At 36.2% G+C, this 20,966-nt stretch overlaps 1 protein-coding gene across 7 annotated transcripts in view; it reads right to left on the reverse strand.

Moving 5' to 3' along the window:
- Nucleotides 1-358: 358 nt before the first annotated feature.
- ECHDC1 (ethylmalonyl-CoA decarboxylase 1) overlaps nt 359-20,966 on the reverse strand; it is a 44,722-nt gene continuing 24,114 nt past the window's right edge. For 6 of the 7 annotated variants that reach the window (XM_029223756.1, XM_029223755.1, XM_029223757.1 and 3 more), the window contains 3 exons: nt 18,190-18,242; nt 13,554-13,634; nt 359-1,867 (listed from right to left, as the gene is read on the reverse strand). In XM_029223756.1, the coding sequence (XP_029079589.1) occupies nt 1,459-1,867; nt 13,554-13,634; nt 18,190-18,242 (543 nt within the window). In that variant the 3' untranslated portion in view covers nt 359-1,458. The remainder of the gene's footprint in view (nt 1,868-13,553; nt 13,635-18,189; nt 18,243-20,966) is intronic. The other variant, XM_029223758.1, reaches the window with a different exon arrangement.

The raw sequence follows: 20,966 nt of genomic DNA on the forward strand, positions 1-20,966 counted from the left end.
ACAATAGCAAATATAAATTGTCACTATTTTTATTTTTTTACATATTTATTGGAGTATAATTGCTTTCAATGTTGTTAGTTTCTGCTGTACAACAAAGTGAATCAGCTATATGTATACATATATCCCCATATCCTCTCCCTCTTAAGCCTCCCTCCCACCCTCCCTATCCCACCCCTCTAGGTGGTCACAAAGCATGGAGCTGATCTCCCTGTGCTATGCAGCAGCTTCCCACTAGCTATTTTACATTTGGTAGTGTATATATGTCAGTGCTACTCTCTTTGTCCCAGCTTCCCCTTCCCCCACTGCATCCTCAAGTCCATTCTCTACATCTGTGTCTTTATACCTGCCCTGTCCCTAGGTTCGTCAGAACCTTTTTTTTTTTTTTTTTTAGATTCCATGTATATGTGTTAGCATACATATACAAATGTGTTAGTATTTGTTTTTCTCTTTCTGACTTACTTCACTCTGTATGACAGACTCTAGGTCCATCCTTTTACCTCTTGTTGTGATAGGTTAGAATTAGGACTCAATTCTTTGACTTACGTTTTTTAAAGTCTGTATTACTGAGATCATAAAAGTTTGAGTTGCACATTGTTATTAACTTTACTTTTAAAAGATAGCTAGTTATAAAAGAAGAAACGCTAGCTACTTTTCAGAAAAAAATAGAAATCTGATGTAAAATGCAAATGTATGTTACAGGATGCTTCCTCAGTCTCTGCAGTCTTTGGCAGTTTTGATCAAAGTTCAATTTGATTACTACATAAACTACAGTACTTCTTAACTACTGGTTTGGAAATTCTGGAACACACAAATGAACTGGCCAATTTTGTAGTTAGTAGACTTTCTTTGTGGTGGCTATCATTGTTTCGTAGATAATTTAAAATAGAAATCTAATAATTATTTAAAAGATCAAATAAATAAGGTCCAGATTTGTAGAGGGCTGAGGTGAGGAGCATCTTTATTTAAAAGAAGGGCTGTTACCCATGACTTCTTCAATGCAGCTGCTTGGAGCAGAAGAGGACTAACCATACCTTTGCGTATTTTCCTGTCCCTGACCCCTCTCCACTTTTGCTAAGTTTCATTAAGCTATTTTTGTAAATAATTTCCAGGTAAGGCAAGACAAAGACTTTATGAAAAATAACACAAGAGATTTTGTGTAGTTTTTTCTTTTAAAAACTGGTCTTTGGTTATAGCCTAAGAACTAATATGGGAATTTGGGAATTGCTAATAATTTTTAAGCTGAAAGTGTTGCATATTTTAGTCAGATGTTCGAAATTACTTGGTAAGTACCCACATAGACTGAAAACTAGGCCAATGAGTTCAGGTATTCAAACAGTTGTTTAAAACTGAAATACTAATAGTAGCCTTCAAAGTAGTTCTGACATTCATATTTAATATCATTTAACTTTTATACATATTAATCATTGGAGTTTTACCTGTAGTACATATTTTTTTAAACTATTTATTAAACTTTCCTTTCCTAGCAATAGCCTCTAAATTTGCAGGTCCACCCCAAACTGTTCCTAAAAGATCTCTTTCAGTCTGTAATGCCTCCTCTAAACAAAGCTCTTTGCTTGAAGAAACAGATTTTTTCAAAGCTCTAATTACTTCTGGTGGCCCTTTGATAAACTGCTGTAGCCACTCTTGTGCCTCTCTGAGACATTCGGTTTCATCTGAAGACTGCAAGACCTCCTCAACCATTCCTATTTGTAAAGCCTTTTTTGAATCCAGCTTAAGGGCCCCACTTAACACTTTGAGGGCTTGTCTACTGCCAATTATTTCAACTAGCCGGGTAGCACCTCCCCAGCTTGGTATTACACCCATCTCCTTGTGGACAAATCTGATCTCACTCTCGGTAGTCATTAATCTGCAGAAGAAAAAAGAAAAAACTTAATTGAAACTATATATGCTTTAGTCACAAAGTACTACCTATTCGTAATCTAATCTGAAATCTCCATAGATCTTTACAGGTAGATGTGTTGTATTAAAAACAATGTTCAAAAAATCTGGCTAAGTATAGAATTCAATTTATTGCACAGTATTTAGCACTTCCCTTTGAAAACACGGTCAACATTCTTGTGCTCGCTTATCTTTTACTTTGCATATAAGAATCTATATGTTTACTTCTAAAAGCCCAAAGTGTATCTTTCTCAAGTGAGTGGTGGCCTACTGAGAAAACCTGGATTAAAGTGAAAATATGGGAGTAAGGAATGTTAGGTGCATATCATGAAAAAAAATGCATAGTAAGTTAAACTCAGTAGTCCTCAGGGGGAAAAAAAATGTTTGGTTTTTTTTTAACTCGATTGATCCACTCTTCCAACAAATATTTCCTAAGCACTACCAACGCTAGATGCGGGACTACAGGAATGACCAAAATAAAATCCCTATGCTGAGTTTACATTCCTGTTAGGAAAGACACTGGACAATATAATGTCAGTGGTGATAAATGCTATAAAGAAAATGAGGCAAGGAACTAGAGAATGAGGCAATGTGTGTTGGGTGTGTGCTATTTTAGATGGAGTCCTCTGAATATTTGAGCAGCTACCCAAGTGAGTGAGCGATGCAAAGTTCTGGGAGGGAATTCCAGGAAGAGGGAATTGCAAGTGCAAAGGCCTTGAAGTAGAACTGCTTAGTATCTCTGGGGAACAGGCTAATGTAGCTTGAATAGAGCCAACAGAGAGTAATGGGGGATGAAATCAGACAGGTAAGCTTATAGGCACTCAGGAGGTCAGGTTTTATTTTTTAAGTGTGAAGCTCTTTAGGAGGAGGCTGACCAAAGGAGTAGTATCTGATTTGTTTTGTAAGAGTAGCCTATTTAGCATTTAATAGCACACCAACTATTTAAGGAACTTTATGTTAACTAATCCTCAGAACAACCATATGAGGTACAGTAATACACTCATTTTACAGAGGGAAACAGAGGCAACAGCGATTAAATGAATAGCACACCCAAGGCCATGCAGCTATAGCAGGACCAGAATTTTAAATCCAAGTAAGTTAGCTTCATTATGTGTGCTCTTAACCTCACAGTACATAAAATAGTTAACTAGATGAGTGGAAGCAGGGATACCATTAAAGTTGATAGTGGCTTGGGTTGGACTTGAGTGATTTCCTATAGCAGGGATTCATTTCCCCCAAATCTTGGGACTTTTATGAATAGGGGGATTAATAATCAAGTGGAACAATAAAAAGGAATAAACACAAAGAGATTAGTGGGCACAGCAGTCACATTTGCCAGTTAAATATGTGTATAATATTAATAGGCTGCAGAAAGCTATACTGTTTAGAGAATGCAGCGTATGAGTTTTATTTGGACTGCATTCTTCAATGCATTCACTATGTTAAAATCTCTAATTTGGACCAAAAGTCATGTCTGAATTTTAATTTTTTAAGAAAAATTATTGCTTTCAAACTACTCATTACAAAAACGAAGACTTTAAGATAGTTCTGGTTTTCCAAAGAGTTCAATGCTTAGCTGCAGGTGGTTTGGTTCTTTTAGTACCAAGAACAATAGACTTTCAGTCTCTGACCCTTTAATCAAGAGAAATATTCCAGTAGAGAATTCTCACAAAAGCCTATTTACTAACCCACTGGGAAAGAACTTTCTCTTCACAGCTGTGAATTCCTGTAAGAGAAAATCTGCCTCTATTATGGACAACTGCTATTAGAAGCAAATAGCCATGAAAATAGTAGTTTTCAATAAATTATTTTTAAATGGGAGGGAAAAAAGAACAAGTGTCTTAATCTGAATCTAGCCCCAAGTTGTGAGAGGAGTACTGTCTTATAATAAACAGAAATCAAGGTCAAAAATTAAGAAAGTAGAATAGACATTACAATAATGTCTAATAGACTTGGAAACAGGAATATTGTTAATACTGAAAATCCTATAAAGCTTTTCACAGAATAAATGTGTCACAGTTCCTCATTATATACTGGAATTGACACTGATGGCTCAGATCTATGCCTACAGTACAGAAAAGGATTATGTCAGGGAAAAATTCATTTAAAATCAGCTGAACATAAAAGTTGGTTAAAGTTCTAGATGTTGGGATAATGTAGATGAACTTATGACAACAAAAGTTATTATATATGTAAGCATATTTATATTTGGAATTATTTGCTTCTAAAGAAGAATGTTTATTACCATCTTTATACCATGTGTGGTTTTTCCCTTATTTTATAAGGTGAGGTATGATTTTTTGAATCATATTTTATAACTCTAACAAATCCTGAGGTGATCTTTATAAAAATACCTATTGTGATCAAACTCTGACATCCATTCTTTACATGTCATGCCTAGGGTGTACTTGTGTACTGATGTACATATTATCAATATATTAGAAAATATGACCAAAAAATGTATATTAGTGACAAAAGAACACAAAGTAGTTCAGTCTAACAATGAAAGAAATATGGAACATTCAGATGATAACCTTCCACAATACTCTTTGTTAACCTAAAAGTTAAATATAAAATCTTCAATGGTGATAACCAGAATTTATGAAGAAAACGTCATATCAGCAAGATGCATCCAAAAACAGAAACTGCTTCCTGATAGGCCTTACAGGATTATACACTAATTACTGCTAGAGTTTAGATGCAGTTACCTGTATGTAATGTAATTTATTGCAAGGGATAATCTATTAATCTATGTAGAAAACTGGAAGACCTGAATCTTAAGATTCTGAAGCCTTATAGCCGACTCATTTATAAAACCATATTAAACTCTCTTATTTTGAAAAGTAAAAGAATTATAAGTATCATCTGTTTATTAGTGTCATTATTATTAGCAAAGTTGAAAATTTCCTGCGACACCTTGGGAGAGGGGAGATGAGGAAATTTAATCAAATATGGATATACCTGGTGTTACAGTATGGATGCATCAGTGTTATAGGAAAAACTACCCATAACTTGAGGAAGAGTATCACCTTTGACAGGTGTTGCAAAGTCAATGTTGATATCTGAAAGGACTGTTCATTGTGCTACTACTTTCTGATGAGTTAGCTATAAGTTGCAGGACTTTGGACAAATGTATTCAAGAAAAACAATTTTAAAACAATTACTAAATTTTACTAAAACAGGAGGATTTTTAGTAAAAGTTATAAAAAAGTTTTTAAAAACTGTTTATTATTAAAGAAAGGTACTTTTACTGATCTCTGTGGCAAAGAGTTAGAAACACATAAATAACTGCATTGGGATAGAGTAGGAGCTTTGATGTGAAGTGCATAAATGTAAACCAGACTGACTGCCTGGCTTGGCCATTAGACCGGCTGCATTTTACACCTCGTAAAATACAGCAAAGAAAAAAGACACATGGTATAAAGAGGATGAGGAAGAGTAGATTGCTTAACATCCCTGGGCCTCAGTATGCTTGTTTATAAAATAGATATAACAATAGTACTTATGCCATAGAATTACCATGAGTATTAAATGGTTAATATATGAAAGTTACTTCGAACATATATACACCACAATTCTTTTAAACAGAATCTTAGAGGAATTGTGTTTATATATATTTTTAAAAAATCAGTGTGAAATTTTCTGTCTGAGCCACATCTATAGAACACAGTATTATTTATACTTTTATTTGGAATATAAAAATTGTATTTTGTAGCCTCACAATGTACATATTAAACTATGTGTACTAGCTTTTATTATTATCAAGTTGGTTACATTAATAAGTCACTACAAATACAGCAGTGTTTCTGCTAGAAAGACATTATAAAGTTGTTTCCTGGACTAAACTCACTCAGTCCCTAAAGTAAGAGCTATACTCGCACTGAAGCCCAGCAAATAATGATATACTACCTTTCCTCAATATCTGTTAATGGAGAATACAAAATATATACAATTTTTCATTTCCAAATAAAGGTAGAAATAATACTGTGTTCTGTTAGATATGGCTGAAGCAGAAGATTCCAAGGTGATTTAAAAAAAAAAATAGACATATATCTCTCGAAGACTAACAAGGAATATCGTGCAATATAAGTAAAAGCTGAAATATTTAAAAATTTTAAAGAAGGCACTCCTGTTACAAAATTAAATCACATGATATAAATTTGAAGTCTGAAATCATTGATTTAAATAAAACTGTAGGGCCAGAAATTGCTGGTCCTTTTACATGGTATTAAGAACGAACCAGGCTTCCCTGGTGGTGCAGTGGTTGAGAATCTGCCTGCCAATGCAGGGGACACGGGTTTGAGCCCTAGTCTGGGAAGATCCCAAATGCTGTGGAGCAACTAGGCCCGTGAGCCACAACTACTGAGCCTGCACGTCTTGAGCCTGTGCTCTGCAACAAGAGAGGCCGTGACAGTGAGACGCCCGCGCACCGCGATGAAGAGTGGCCCCTGCTCGCCGCAACTAGAGAAAGCACTCGCACAGAAACAAAGACCCAAATACAACAAAGCAAACTGGTGATATGGGGAAATATGGCACATAAAATTATATAATAGCAACAACATATCTGACCACAAACAATACTTTAAAATCATGCTTTGAACACACACTTATTTGTTTGTGCATGTCCTTTCCTGGCACCTCCTTCCTCATGTTTTCTACCTGCCATCACAACATAAGACAAATTATGGAAAACAGAAGGAAAGACTCCAAAGATTCTCCCCATAGCTCACTGTTCTGATTTCCTGCTCTCAGCTGATTGTTCTCATGAGGCTCCGTGTATTTTATGCAAAGAGACTGCTTGACTAAGAGAGTATGTGGTTGAATGAGTGAATATTGTGTGTGTGTGTGCGTGCGCGTGTGTGTGTGTGTGGTGGTACAGTGAGATAGAGACAGTAAAATGTTTTGGGAATATAGTCTGGTTTTAATACTCAGTAATCCTAGCATGCTCAGAGGTGCATTTTCTTGATATCACAGGCTCTAAAATAAGTCTTTCCGCATAATACAGTGATGCGTGGGCAGCGTGACTGCTTCCTAAGGTGGACATCTCATATTTAGAGAACAGGCACTGCCACAGCAAAAATGGAATTTGTGGGCTTCCCTGGTGGCGCAGTGGTTGAGAGTCCGCCTGCCGATGCAGGGGACGCGGGTCCGTGCCCCGGTCCGGGAAGATCCCACATGCCGCGGAGCGGCTGGGCCCGTGAGCCATAGCCGCAGAGCCTGCGCGTCCGGAGTCTGTGCTCCGCAACGGGAGAAGCCACAACACTGAGAGGCCCGCGTACAAAAAAAAAAAAAAAAAAAGGAATTTCTTTTCTAATGACTCTGGGATGTGCTGGTTGGTGTGTGCACGTGCACATTTGTGCAAGTGTGTATGTGTATTTTGTGTTTTACTTGTTAAGTTAGTATTTTAAGAAAAGAGCTACCTACAGTAGCTCCCTTGGGACAAGGCTGTTTATAGCTCCCTTTCTTTGTAATATACTTTTAACTAATGGGTAGCAGCTGGAAATGCTAATACCTTTGGCTGAGGGTTATTTATATTCATGAAAGCAATGTTAGAGACTGAAAACAAATTAGATAGGCAGGCTCTAAACTGCATAATTGAGAATCTTATTTCTCTAGGGAGATGGAGGAATAAAAATGTTTTTCATCCAGTGTATAAACAGCTAAATCTTGGATACTCCAAAGAAGAGCAAAAAGGAAATGCAGACAATTCACACACACACACACACACACACACACAGATACACATCAATGAACATGTGAAAATTTATGCCTCACTGAAACCTTTAAAAATTGCAAATTAAAATAAAATTTAATTTTTGATTATCAAAATTAGAAAAGATCTTTTAAAAGAGTAATACTCATTGTAAGAAAGGATGCTCTCAAACACACTCATATACTGCTGGTAGTTGTATAAATTGGCAGAATCTTTCCTGGAGGATAACTTGGCACCATATATCAAACACCTTAAACATTTTCACATCCCTTGACTAAGTACCTGAAGTACTTAATAAGTACTAGGATTTATTCTAAGGAAATAATCCAAAAGGACAAAGCCTTATTTATAAGGCAGTTATCACAGCATTAATCATAATAGAGAAAAATTAGGAACAACCAAAGGAGGATATTTTAGTAATCCAAACTGATGGAATATTTTAAATTTATTAAATTCATGTTTTCCAAGTACATTAAATATAAACTATATGTCATATGATCCTAATTTTTAAAAAATAGTTATACGTCTGTTTTAAAAAGATGTGAAGAAAGCACACCACAGTGCTAATGCTAATTATCTCTGAATGGCAACAACTTTAATTTTTAGTCTATAACTAACTGTACATTAAAAAAATTTTTTTACTGTACAGTAAGGTATATTTTACAATATGTAAAATATTTTTGAAATAAGTATTTTCAAAATAATCTACACCTTGTTATTCAATGTGTGGTCTGTGGACCAGCAACATCAGCATCACCTCAGGCTTCACCCCTGAGATGAAATCAGAACTGCATATTAATAAAATCCCCAGGTGATTCATATTCACCAGCATGTACACATATCCTTTTACAACCAGAAAGCACAATAAACATTTTAAAACTATCATCACCTGTATTATTTACTATTGATGTTATAACACAAACTTATTGGCTTAAAAATAAATTATCTCAAAATAAATAAATAAATAATCTCAGTTCTGAATGTGAAGAACTCTGACAACTAAATGCAGTACATGATCTCGCAGTGGAGGAAAAGTCCAGGAGTGCTCTACTGGGTATTACTGCTGAATCGACACAACTGGAATATGGATAGTATGTTCGATAAAAGTATGGCACTGATGTTAAATTTCCTGCATTTGACAACTGTGCTGTGGTTAAATAAGGAAATACTCTAGTTCTTAAAAAATAATATATATTTATGTGAGTACATGTGTGTTTAAAGGAGTAAAAGGGCAAGATGTTTGCAACCTACTCAAATTTCTCAGAATTATTATATATATATATAAAACATACATACACACACACACACACACACACACACACGAGGTGAAAAACAAAACAGCAAGGTGTTAAAAATCGGTAAATTTAAGTGATAATATGTTATAGGAAAATTCTCTGTTCATTCCACGATTGGTTCCGGGACTCCCCACATATATCAAATCCTCAGATGCTCAATTTCTTCATATAAAATAGTGTAGTATTTTTATGTGACCTACACACATCCTCCCATATACTTTAAATCATCTCTAGATTATTTATAGCTAATACAATGTAAATGCTATGTCAACAGCCGCAAGCACATGGCAAATTGAAGTTTTGCTTTTTGAAACTTCCTGGATGTTTTTCCAGAATATTTTCAATCCTTGGTTGAATCCTTGAATTTGGAACCCGCAGATACAGAGGGCTGACTATATTTCCAAACAAAAAATGCAATTCCAGTTTCTCTCTTATACCAAGTTAAGTAGCAAAAAGTAAATATTAGACATGTAATTAAACTGTTTACATGCTTTTGACTGCCAAAAGTTGATGCTGAAAAGCCAAGCAGTCTGAGTTTGTCATTTTCTATTTTCTAGGGTAGTTCTGAGAGATTTTCTTTTCTCTCCCCTTTGTCCCACCCCGACCCCCTTTTTCTGAATGATATGGAATAAGACAGAAAGCAGAATCAAGGAATGAGTGTTCTAAGTACCTCCTAAAACACATTCTGGAAACTTGAGCTTGAAACCAATCTAAGAAACCATACTATAGCTACACTTAAAATGATGTTTATATCAACGAACCTTTATTAATTTGGTATATATAGGAACTCCTATTAATGTTGTCTAAAAAGTACCTAAATAAAAGTTTAAAAAGAGTTACAAAGGTAGCTTAGAGTAACAAAGTTACCAATTTTAATTGGTGATCAAATAGGAATATAAAAGCAAAAAATCTGGCAATATTCTCTACGCCAAGCCCATACGATATAGGTAGAATGGTCCCACAAAGATGTCCAGGGCCCTAATCCCTGGAAGCTGTGCATAGTAAACATAGTAAAAGGGACTGTGCAAATGTAATTAAGGTTATATACACCAAAATAGGGGCATTATCCTTGATTACCTGAGTGGGCCTAATCTAACCACATGAGCTCTTAAAAGCAGAAAACTTTCTCCAACTGGAGTCAGAGAGATGCAGCAGAGGGGAAAGTGAGAAAGATTCAAAGTACGAAAGGAACTTAACCCACCACTGCTGAAGGGGGGCCACATGAAAAACATGAGAAGGAATGCAGGCATCCTCCAAGAGCAAAGACTGGCCCCTGGCTGACAGGCTGACAGAAAAACAGGGACCTCAGAATTACAAGTGCATGGGGCTGAACTCTGCCAGCTGTAACCAGGATGGACCTGGAAGTAGATGATCCCTCAGAGCCCAGTCCAGCCAACATATTGATTTGGGCCTTGTGTGACCAGGTTTAGAGAACCCAGTTGAGCCCAGCCAGATTTCCAACCTATACATCTGTGAGATAAACTGATGTTGTTAAAAGCCACTAAATTTGTGGTAATTTGTTACGGCTGCAATAGAAAACTAACACTCAAATATTTTCTTAATTTGTATTTCATTCTAGATATTTTAATTAATCAAGACAAATTTAAAAATCTGAAGCAAATGATTTTAATACAGTTCTAGCTTTTTATTTCCTCATCAATTTTGTCACTAAAGGGAAAGATGTTAGAGTGACGAGATTGTGAGCACTGTAGAATGTCATTTTTTAATTCATAAGTTAATGTTTTGCTTTAGAAAATGTTTTTAAAAAGCCATTTTCTCAAGAAAGTTTAAATGAAAATTATGACTCAATTGAAGGCAATTTAGTATGAGGGTCTATATATGCCATGCAGACCTGTTTCTGACATATTAATTCATTACATGTATTATCAGCTGGTGCTTAAAGGGTTTTGGGGCAGGGAGTAGGATAATGCTAGAATGGTGCATGAGCTCAATTCTTTGGAATATTCATATTAAGATTATTTCTCTTCTTCTTCTGTCAGTTGAGTGAATTCCAGGCAACTCTCCAAGGTAAGAAAGCTAAGCTAAAAAGAGCCAACCTATGGAAGGAACTTATCTTTTTAGCAGAATGCTATGAAAGCTTTTGGTGTTTTTTTAATAACAAGCAGGTATTTTTATAATATAATTTGTCATAGAAGATAACTGACAGGGTACTGATCAAGTTGGGGGGAAAATCAGCTAGAGTAATTTGTGTTGATTTATCACTACCTTGTAACTGTGGCTAGTAATGTACTTCAGTATACAACCCTCTCTATTAGCCTTTATCTTTTAAGAACTCTTGCATTTAGTACAAAGATTTAAAAGGGCTGAATAGTCTAGGACAGTGCTTTTCACACTTCTATTGTGAAGGCTCAGTTTCTTTTTTTAAAAATTTCTTATCAGTTGTGAATCAGAAATTTTATAAAATGTAATAAAACTGTATTACTAGAAAAACTAAACAAAAACCCAAAACATACAAGTTTCTTAAATGGCAGTGCCTAGATAGCCATGGTGCTAAACTATGTTTAATGAATGACTCTACTGAATGCAATTTAATATGAGGGTCTGTATATGCCAAGTAGTTGGTCCACAAATGAATATGTCTTCATTGGAAAAGTGACTGTATCTGGTTATGTTACTGAATATATCTGATGAGGGCAGTACCCTCAGACAACTCATAATCAAAAAAACTAAATATTTTATGAGGCTCTAGGAACACATGACACTTCATTTAGAGAATAACATAGCAAGGTAAATTAGCAGTATTAAAGGACTAAATAATCTCTATTTTTTTCTGTGATTTTGCCTTTTGGCCTAAATCCTAACTACACCCAAACACAGGTCAGGAATGAATATAAAGGATGATGCAAAAGTCTAATAAATGCTTAAAGATGAACACCAGACTGTGTTAGAGGGTACACTTTCTCCAGAGTGCATCTATAAAGTTTTAACTTGCACTTACTTTTATGCAAAGAATGTTTTTTTTTATGTAGAGAATTTTTAAGTGTAATAATGTATACTCACATATACCTTAGGATTCTTTAAATATATTAAATTATACTTAAATATATACTTTATATCTTATATATATTATATAATTATATATTTAAATTATATATTCCACAAGTACCTGTGTTTCAGGGTAAAGTGAGAAAGCATTTAATCCTTTCGCACACAGAGCATTTATATTTAGTCTCATACTGTCCATGAAGCCAATAACTGCTTCCTCCTCACAGAATGAAATGTAGCTTCCTGATGCAATCTGCACTGATGACAGCAGGGGTCACTGTCATGTGAAATCGCCATTTTTCGTTGTGTACAAGAATCCTCCCCAGTTAGTAAGTACTAGTTTTCAGAGAGACTGGGATCTTTGTAAATTGTCTTACACACCAAAACTATTTTAAAATCCCGACTTATGTGAATACAAAGTGATATATTTCAACTTATAAATTGAAACCTGTCATAAATTTTAAAAAGAAAAATTAAAATATCAATAAAATGCTACTACTTTGCATGAATTAGCTTACTGAATCTTTCCTCATAGTATTTCTATTAGTATATGATGCCATTTATATTAAGTTCAAAAAGAAAAAAATAGAATATATTGGTTACAGAATAGTTAACTTATAAAACTATACAGGAAAGTAAGAACGTAATTATCATAAATTACAGGGTAATAGTTTCCTATAGATGGAAATGAAGGGTCTATGACTTAGAAGGTGCATGTATGGGGGTTCAGGAGTGCCGGTAATCTTTCTTTTTTTTTTTTTTTTTTTCTTTTGCGGTACGCGGGCCTCTCACTGTTGTGGCCTCTCCCGTTGCGGAGTACAGGCTCTGGACGCGCAGGCTCAGTGGCCGTGGCTCACGGGCCCAGCCGCTCCGCGGCATGTGGGATCTTCCCGGACCGGGGCACGAACCCGTGTCTCCTGCATCGGCAGGCGGACTCTCAACCACTGCGCCACCAGGGAAGCCCCAATATTTCAATTCTTGACCTATAATATGGTTACATAGGTTCCTATTTTGTAGCCAGTCATTAAACTGAACATTTATGTTTTATACACACAAAACCAAAATATAGAAGGCCTTATCAAAATTGTGTCATTCCTATAAAGTACAGCTAGCCAATACTAAAAAGAATTCTAGGGATTGAAAGGTTAATTGGTCCCAAATAACTTTCTCTAATTGAATTCCCTAATCAGCCCAAAATCTCCACAAAGTTACTACAAATCACAGTAAAGATAGGAAATAGTTCTCAGAAAACCTCTTGTAAGAGGAAGACTTAAGCAGTCTCCTTCTCTATTCTCTTTACTTTATTTCTCTGGGTTTTTTTAGTTCTTTACTTTTCTTGTATAATTCTTGGGAATCTTAAAGTTTCATATATTTTCTTGGTTTCCTTCCCCAGGGACTTTGCTAATATGGATTTGATTTATTCAAATCCTTTTGTTAACTTTTTGAAATGCATAGTAAAGAAATAATTATGGAATTATACTAGACTGACTAAAATTATCTACTTTAATGATTGGCAAAAAGAAAATATTCACTAACTGATTATCCTCTTTAAGAATAAATAAAATACTGATATTCAGGCAAAAATGAATTTGAGCATGTTAATTACACCTGTGCAAGGAGTCATACAATTCTTACCCTACCTGAAATCACATGCTGTAGTAACCTCTGCTCCTCCACCCAGGGCCCGACCTTGAACTAGTGCAACACTTATTAAAGGAAGTCTGTATATTGAAGGAAAAAGGAAAAATGGATGTTAATATTTTTAATTTTGATATTTACAAATACTTTTAAAACTTAAGATGCAGTAGAAACAAAATTACTGAACTATGTTTATAAAAATAATCACACCTCAAAGTATAGAACTATTAGCCAATGTATCATGAGCAAAACAGTATAATAATGAAGATAAAATAATTCATACTAAATGCTATGTAAGCTTATCAAAATACATCCCTAAATCATTATATATTTTTAAACTATAGACATATCAACTTTCTTCCAAATGAATGGATGTTTTTGTATAATGCAGGCACTCCTCATTTCATTGTGCTTCGCTTTATTGCGTTGGATTAGGCTTTGGCTAACAGTTAGCCAAGTTGTGAATACAGAGGAAAAGTTCTTGAAGGAAATTAAAAGGGCTACTCCAGTGAATATATGAATGATAAGAAAGCAAAACAACCTTACTGTTGATAGGAAGAAAGTTTTATTGGTCTAGATAGAAGATCAAATCAGCCACATTTCCTTAAGTCAAAGCCTAATCCAGAGCAAGGTCCTCACTCTGTTCAATTCTATGAAGACTGAGAGAGGTGAGGCAGATACAGAAGAAAAGTGTGATGCTAGCAGAGGTTGGTTCATGAGAATTCAGGAAAGAAGCCATTTCCGTAACATAAATGTGCCAGATAAAACAGCAAGTGCTGATACAGAAGCTGCAGCAAGTTATCCAGAAGATCTAACTAAGATAATTCATGAAGGTGGCTACACCAAACAACAGATTTTCAATGTAGACAAAACAACCTTATATTAGAAGAAGATGCCATCTAAGACATTCATGGCTAGAGAGAAGTCAACGCCTGGCTTCAAAGTTTCAAAGGACAGGCTGACTCTCTTGTCAGGGGCTAATGCAGCTGGTGACTACTAGTTGAAGCTAATGTTTATTTACCATTCTGAAAATCTTAGGGCTTTTAAGAATTATGCTCAATCTACTCTGTGCTCTATAAATGGAACAACAAAGCCTGGGTGACAGCACATCTGTTTACAACATGTTTTACTGAATAAGCCCACTGCTGATTTACTGCTCAGAAAAAAAAGATTCCTTTCAAACTATTACTGCCCAGGGCTTCCCTGGTCGCACAGTGGTTAAGAACCCACCCGCCAATGCAGGGGGCGTGGGTTCAAGCCCTGATCCGGGTAGATCCCACATGCCGCAGAGCAACTAAGCCCGTGTGCCACAACTACTGAGCCCACATGCCACAACTACTGAAGCCTGCGCACCTAGAGCCTGTGCTCCGCAACAAGAGAAGCCACTGCAATGAGAAGACAGCGCACCACGACAAAGAGTAGCCCCTGCTCACTGCAACTATAGAAAGCCCGCACACAGCAACAAAGACCCAGTGCAGCCAAGAATAAATAAATTTATAAAAACCAAACTATTACTGCCCACTGACGATGCCCCTGGTCACCCAAGAGCTCTGATGAAAGTGTACAATGAAATTAATGCTGTTTTCATGCCTGCTAACACAACATCCATTCTGCAGTCTGTGGATCTAGTAGTAATTTTGACTTTCAAGTTTCATTATTTAAGAAATACATTTCATAAGGCTATAGCTGCCATAGATAGTGATCCCTCTGATGGATCTAGGCAAAGTCACTTGAAAACCTTCTGGAAAGGATTCACCATTCTAGATGCCATTAAGAACATTTGCGATTTATGGGAAGAGGTCAAAATATCAACATTAACATGAATTTGAAGAAGTTGATTCCAAATCTCTTGGATGACTTTGAGGGGTTTAAGACATCAGTGGAGAAAGTAACTGCAGATGTGGTGGAAACAGCAAGAGAACTAGAACTGAAGCCTGAAAATGTGACTGAGTTGCTGCAATCTCATGATAAACTTTAACAGATGAGGAGTTACTTCTCATGGATGAGCAAAGAAGGTGGTTTCTTGAGATGGAATCTACCCTGGTGAAGATGTTGTGAAGACTGTTGAAATGACAACAAAGGATTTAAAATGTTAAATAAACTTATTTGATAAAGAGCGGCAATGTTTGAGAGGACTGACTCCGATTTTGAAAGAAGTTCCTCTATGGGTAAAATGCTATCAAACAGCACTGTATGTTACAGAGAAATCATTCATGAAAGGAAGAGTCAACTGATGCAGGAAACTTCACTGGTGTCTTGTTTTAAGAAATTACCGCAGCCATCCCAGCCCTCAGCAGCCACCACCCTGATCAGTAAGCCGCCGTCAACACTGAGACAAGACCTTCCATCAGCAAAAAGTTTACGATTCACTGAAGGCTCAGATGATGGTTAGCATTTTTTAGCAATAAAGTATTTTTAAATTAAGGTATGTACATTTTTTTTAGACATAATGCTATCGCATACTTTAATAGACTATGGTAGAGTGTAAACATAACTTTTATATGCACTGGGAAACCAAAAACTTCTTGTGACTTGCTTTATTTCGATATCGCTTTATGCAGTGGTCTGGAACCTAACCTGCAATATCTCTGAGGTAGGCCTGGATACAGCTCCTGGAACTTTTCAGCAGCTGGCAATCGGGAATAATTCAATGTGATACTGTCTTAGTCCATTTTTATTGGTATCAAATTATGGATGGGAAAATTAAGGCTGTATCCAAAAGGAAGAATTGTGGTACAGAAGATTGAGCTCCAGAACTGTTATTGAAGGTTCCTATCAAAAATGTTTTCATTACTCACTAAAATGACCCAGAGACTGATCCTATATAAAAGAATGGTTCTGAAGTAAAAATAAGTCTTGGGCTTCCCTGGTGGCACAGTGGTTGAGAGTCCGCCTGCCAATGCAGGGGACACGGGTTCGTGCCCCGGTCCGGGAAGATCCCACATGCCGCGGAGCGTCTGGGCCCGTGAGCCATGGCCGCTGAGCCTGCGCGTCCGGAGCCTGTGCTCCGCAACGGGAGAGGCCACAACAGTGAGAGGCCCGCGTACCAAAAAAAAAAAAAAAGTCTTAACCTTTTGTGTTTGCAAAGACCCACTTTGCAAAGTGTATTTAAAAGGTGAATTTTAAATGTTTTGAAAGTACAGAATTTTTTGTAGGTCTAACCAAAATGAAAAGGTGCAGGTCTAAAGTAATTGCAAATTTCTTAACACACACTGCTTCCAAATAAAAAGGATTTTTTTGGGCTTCCCTGGTGGTGCAGTGGTTGAGAGTCCGCCTGCCGAGGCAGGGGACACGAGTTCGTGCCCCGGTCTGGGAAGATCCCACATGCCGCGGAGCGGCTGGGCCCGTGAGCCATGGCCACTGAGGCTGCGCGCCCGGAGCTTATGCTCCGCAACGGGAGAGGCCACAACAGTGAGAGGCCTGTGTACCGCAAAGAAAAAAAAAAAAAGGATTTTTTTTTTTTTTTGGCTGCATCAGGTCTTACTGGCAGCATGCACGATCTTCGTTGAGGCATGCAGGATCTTTCGTTAAAGCATGCGGGCTCTTCCTGGCAGGGCACGGGCTTCTATTTGTGGCATGTGGGTTTTTTTCTCTCTCTAGTTGTGGCACACGGGCTCCACAGCACGTGGGCTCTGTAGTTTGCGGCACGCAGGCTCTCTAGTTGAGGTGCGTGAGTTCAGTATTTGTGGCACATGGGCTTAGTTACCCTGCAGCATGTGGGATCTTAGTTCCCTGACCAGGGATAGAACCCACGTCCTCTGCATTGTAAGGTGGATTCTTTACCACTGGACCACCAGGGAAGTCCCTAAAAAGGATTATTAAAAAAAAAACACCCAAGTTTTAAGATTTATTTAAGAAAAAGTCAAGTGTAATAGGGAGAAGTAGGTGAATAGGAGCTAAGACAATGAAGAAGGTATTTTAAACAGTAATGTTGATTCCACTTTTCTTTCTAGACTCACATACAAAGAGTACCAAAAATATAGTGATGTCCAATAAACAAGTATGCTAAATAAATATGAATTTCCTTAGTTATAATTATATTTAAATTGTTTACATTCAGAATATAGAAGTAGAAAGCTAATCAGCCCAATCATTTCACAGTTTGTAACCCCAAATACAAAATGACAGGCCCAAAATTTTCTCATTTTTCTTCCTCATCTAGGTGCAAAGTGAATCCATCTTCCTCAGAAATCTATAAAAGCCTTCTCCAATTGGGAACTCTTTTTCTCTCTCCTTGCAGATACAGACCACTTCACTATACATTCTACTAATTTTGAATATTAGGTAATCTTTATGTGTCATCTCTTGACCAGTGTCTATTCTGCTCTAGTAACAGTATTTAACCTTCCCATGTCTATACCTAAATATAACCAGATTATACCTAAATATCAGCTCTTTAGGGAAAAGTGCTATGTCTTTAATTCTTTTTATCTCTCATCTCTTATTTTTTAAGAGATATTCTTGTATGTCCTTCAGTAACATTTAATTATATGACAATCCTTGATGGCACAAATAGTTCATCATTAGAATAAATATGATTAGAAAGTCAGTGACTGCTTTTTAACTACTGCAAATCACAGAATGAAGAGCTATTTTTGGTTTATTAGAAATTATATTTTAAAAACAAAGATACATTACCTCATAAATCTTGTTAAGGTGTTTTGCATGAACATGCATACGGCCATTCCATCCTTTAAATAAGAATAAGCACAAAGATACAATGCAAATGTATTATATAAGAAATTATTAAAAAACACTTTCAGGATTTAGAAAGTAATAAAGCCAAAAATATACCAAACTTTATAAAATGAGGTTATCATTTAAAACTCTTTGAAGCTGTCTGAAATGCAAATGATGCAGTATTTAACTGTGTGGATCTTCTAGGGTTCCTTGAGCTCAGCTTTGCATGCGCTATTAGTAAAGACTTAGATGTGAGAGAGAGAGAGTAACTCTCACACCTAAGTCATATACCCCAGAAAAGAGGGGAGTTCTACTCAGGGTAATTTGGAGGGAAGAGGCATAAGACAAACCCACCTATTATCCCAAACTCTGATCCCCTAAGAATATAAACATAAAAAACAAGTTTCCTAATAGTAGTGTAAACTCACTGCCCCTTCTTTTTTCCCTCATATACTTTCTTCAACTAGTATAATATGTGGTCTTCAGCCTTCTCTCAAAAGACTCTCCTCAAAGGTTTCTAATAATCTCCTAATTGTTAAATTAAATGGCTTTTCCTTATCCTCATCTTCCTCTGTGTCTCCACAGTATACATAGCATCTTGCTTTGACCAGTTTCTGCATTTTGATATTCTCAGTTTCTAGCAACATCTTCCACTCCTGATCCCCTTCCTATTTCTTTGATTGTTATTTTCCAGTTTTCTTCTTTCTCTCTTTTTATTCAGCTAAATGCTATTACCAAAAATCCAATCCATGATTCTCTTTCTCTCCTTTATCTACAATTGTTCCCTTGGAAGTCTCAACCATTCCCATTGCTTCAACTACTGTTTTCATGTAGAGTCCCAAAACCTGCTAGAAATTTCACATTCTGCTAATACTTCAAATTCAGCATGGCAAAACCAACTGGTTGTGAAAAAGCTGGGTTTTAATCCTAGCACTGCCACATAATAATAACATAAACTTGAGCAGGTCATAACTATGAACTTCGGTTTTCTCATCCATAAGGAAGGAATGAAAATTTTAAAAACCTGTTCTATTTGACTTAAAGAATGGTTGGAAAGATGAAAATGTACCTAGATACTCTGTACAAGATCACAGAGTGAGTTCTGAGTTAATAGGAAAGGTTTTCTGGTCCAAAAGGCTCAGAATTTTGATATTATCTTTAACTCTTCCATTTCACAGTTCTCCCATGCTAGATGAGTTAACAAGCATGTCCCCTCAATCCTTCCTTTGAAATATTTCCAATGCAAATCCCTTCTTTTTCTATTTTCTCTGCCGCAACACTAGCTCAGACTTGTGTTACTCATGCTTAGATTATTACCAACAGCCTTGCTTCCTAACTGGTCTCTCTACATTTAATTTCTTTTTCCTCTGTGATATATCTTGCATCCTGCCTGAAAAACCTCCCTGTAGGATGATAATTTCATATCACCAATAAAATGAAGTCTAAATTCCTTGGGAAGGATTAACCCCAAACTATTTTACCAACTTTATTGACTACTGCACCCCTCATCCAAGCATCTTAACTTCTGCAACGACAAACTATTTGTCATTCTTTTAACACCTTACAGTTACGGTTGTTCCTGTGTCTTTGCTTACATCATTCCCACTATTTGGAACAGCCTGTCCTTTTCTCTACCTATTTCAAGGAATGCTCAGATCAAATATTTTTCCATCAGGAGTTTCTAAATCCCACAGTAACAGTTTTCTCCTTTGTGTTTCTGCAGTATTTTTATTTTTCTAACTTAACTACAGAATTTATAGATTGTATACACTGTGTTTGGATTTATTATCAGTCACATCATCTCTACAAAATAAGGATAGGGAACATAATCAGTAGAATGTGGTCCCAGTTCCCAGTCCTCAAAAATCTTGTGAGAAATAAAGAAATGCAACATGCATCAAGGTATAGTATAATAAGTATTTTAAGAAATGCTTGAACAAGCTGAGAACAGTGGCAAATAGGAAACAATTCATTTCAACTGGGTTGGGGTAGTTGAGAAGGTTTTATAGAGGAAAAGGGGAGATGGCATTTGCTAGGCCTAGATAATAAAGTCTTTGAGGCTAACAAAATGCCTTCTTTATCCTCAGAAGCTAGTAGTACAATGTTCTGCATATAGTATGTGCTTGCTGAAGTTAACTGACTCAGATGAATTTAAGGTGGAGAATTATGTTGATTCATAAAACAAAGGCAGTCAATGAGTAGTAAAAACCAGTATGATACAAATTTCCTAACTGAAAGCCTTTATCAGGAAGGTCAGTCTATAAAATAAAGTGATGAGAAAATTAACACAAGCACAAAGAGCTAGAAGGTTTAAAACTAGAATAGTTTATATTCTATTAAAAATCTGTCCTATAAAGCCTGTTAAATTATCTCAACAAAGTAATTTTAATGGGCTTATTTTCTATTACTAGATTTTAGAGTACTTAAAATACTGATGGAATTATTTAGAATTGGTTGAAATAAAAGTGAAGGGGGTATTAACCTATGTACTATTATGCTTCTCATTCAAAAGATAAAAGTCACACTAAAAATGTTTAAAAGCAATATGGAATAATAGATAACAACACAGACTCTAGAGCTAAACTGCCTAGGTTTGAATCTGGGCTCTACCACTTAATAGCTAGTTTGAATTTTGGCAAGATACTTAACCTCTCTGTGCCTCAGTCTCCTCACCTGTAAAATGGTGCTAGTAATAGTACCTATATCTCATTAGGGGAATTAGTAATAAATTACAA

This window comes from Monodon monoceros, unplaced genomic scaffold (assembly GCF_005190385.1).
Source record: "Monodon monoceros isolate NGI ecotype Baffin Bay Population unplaced genomic scaffold, NGI_Narwhal_1 Super_Scaffold_15, whole genome shotgun sequence".
NCBI classification, from domain to species: Eukaryota; Metazoa; Chordata; class Mammalia; order Artiodactyla; family Monodontidae; genus Monodon; species Monodon monoceros.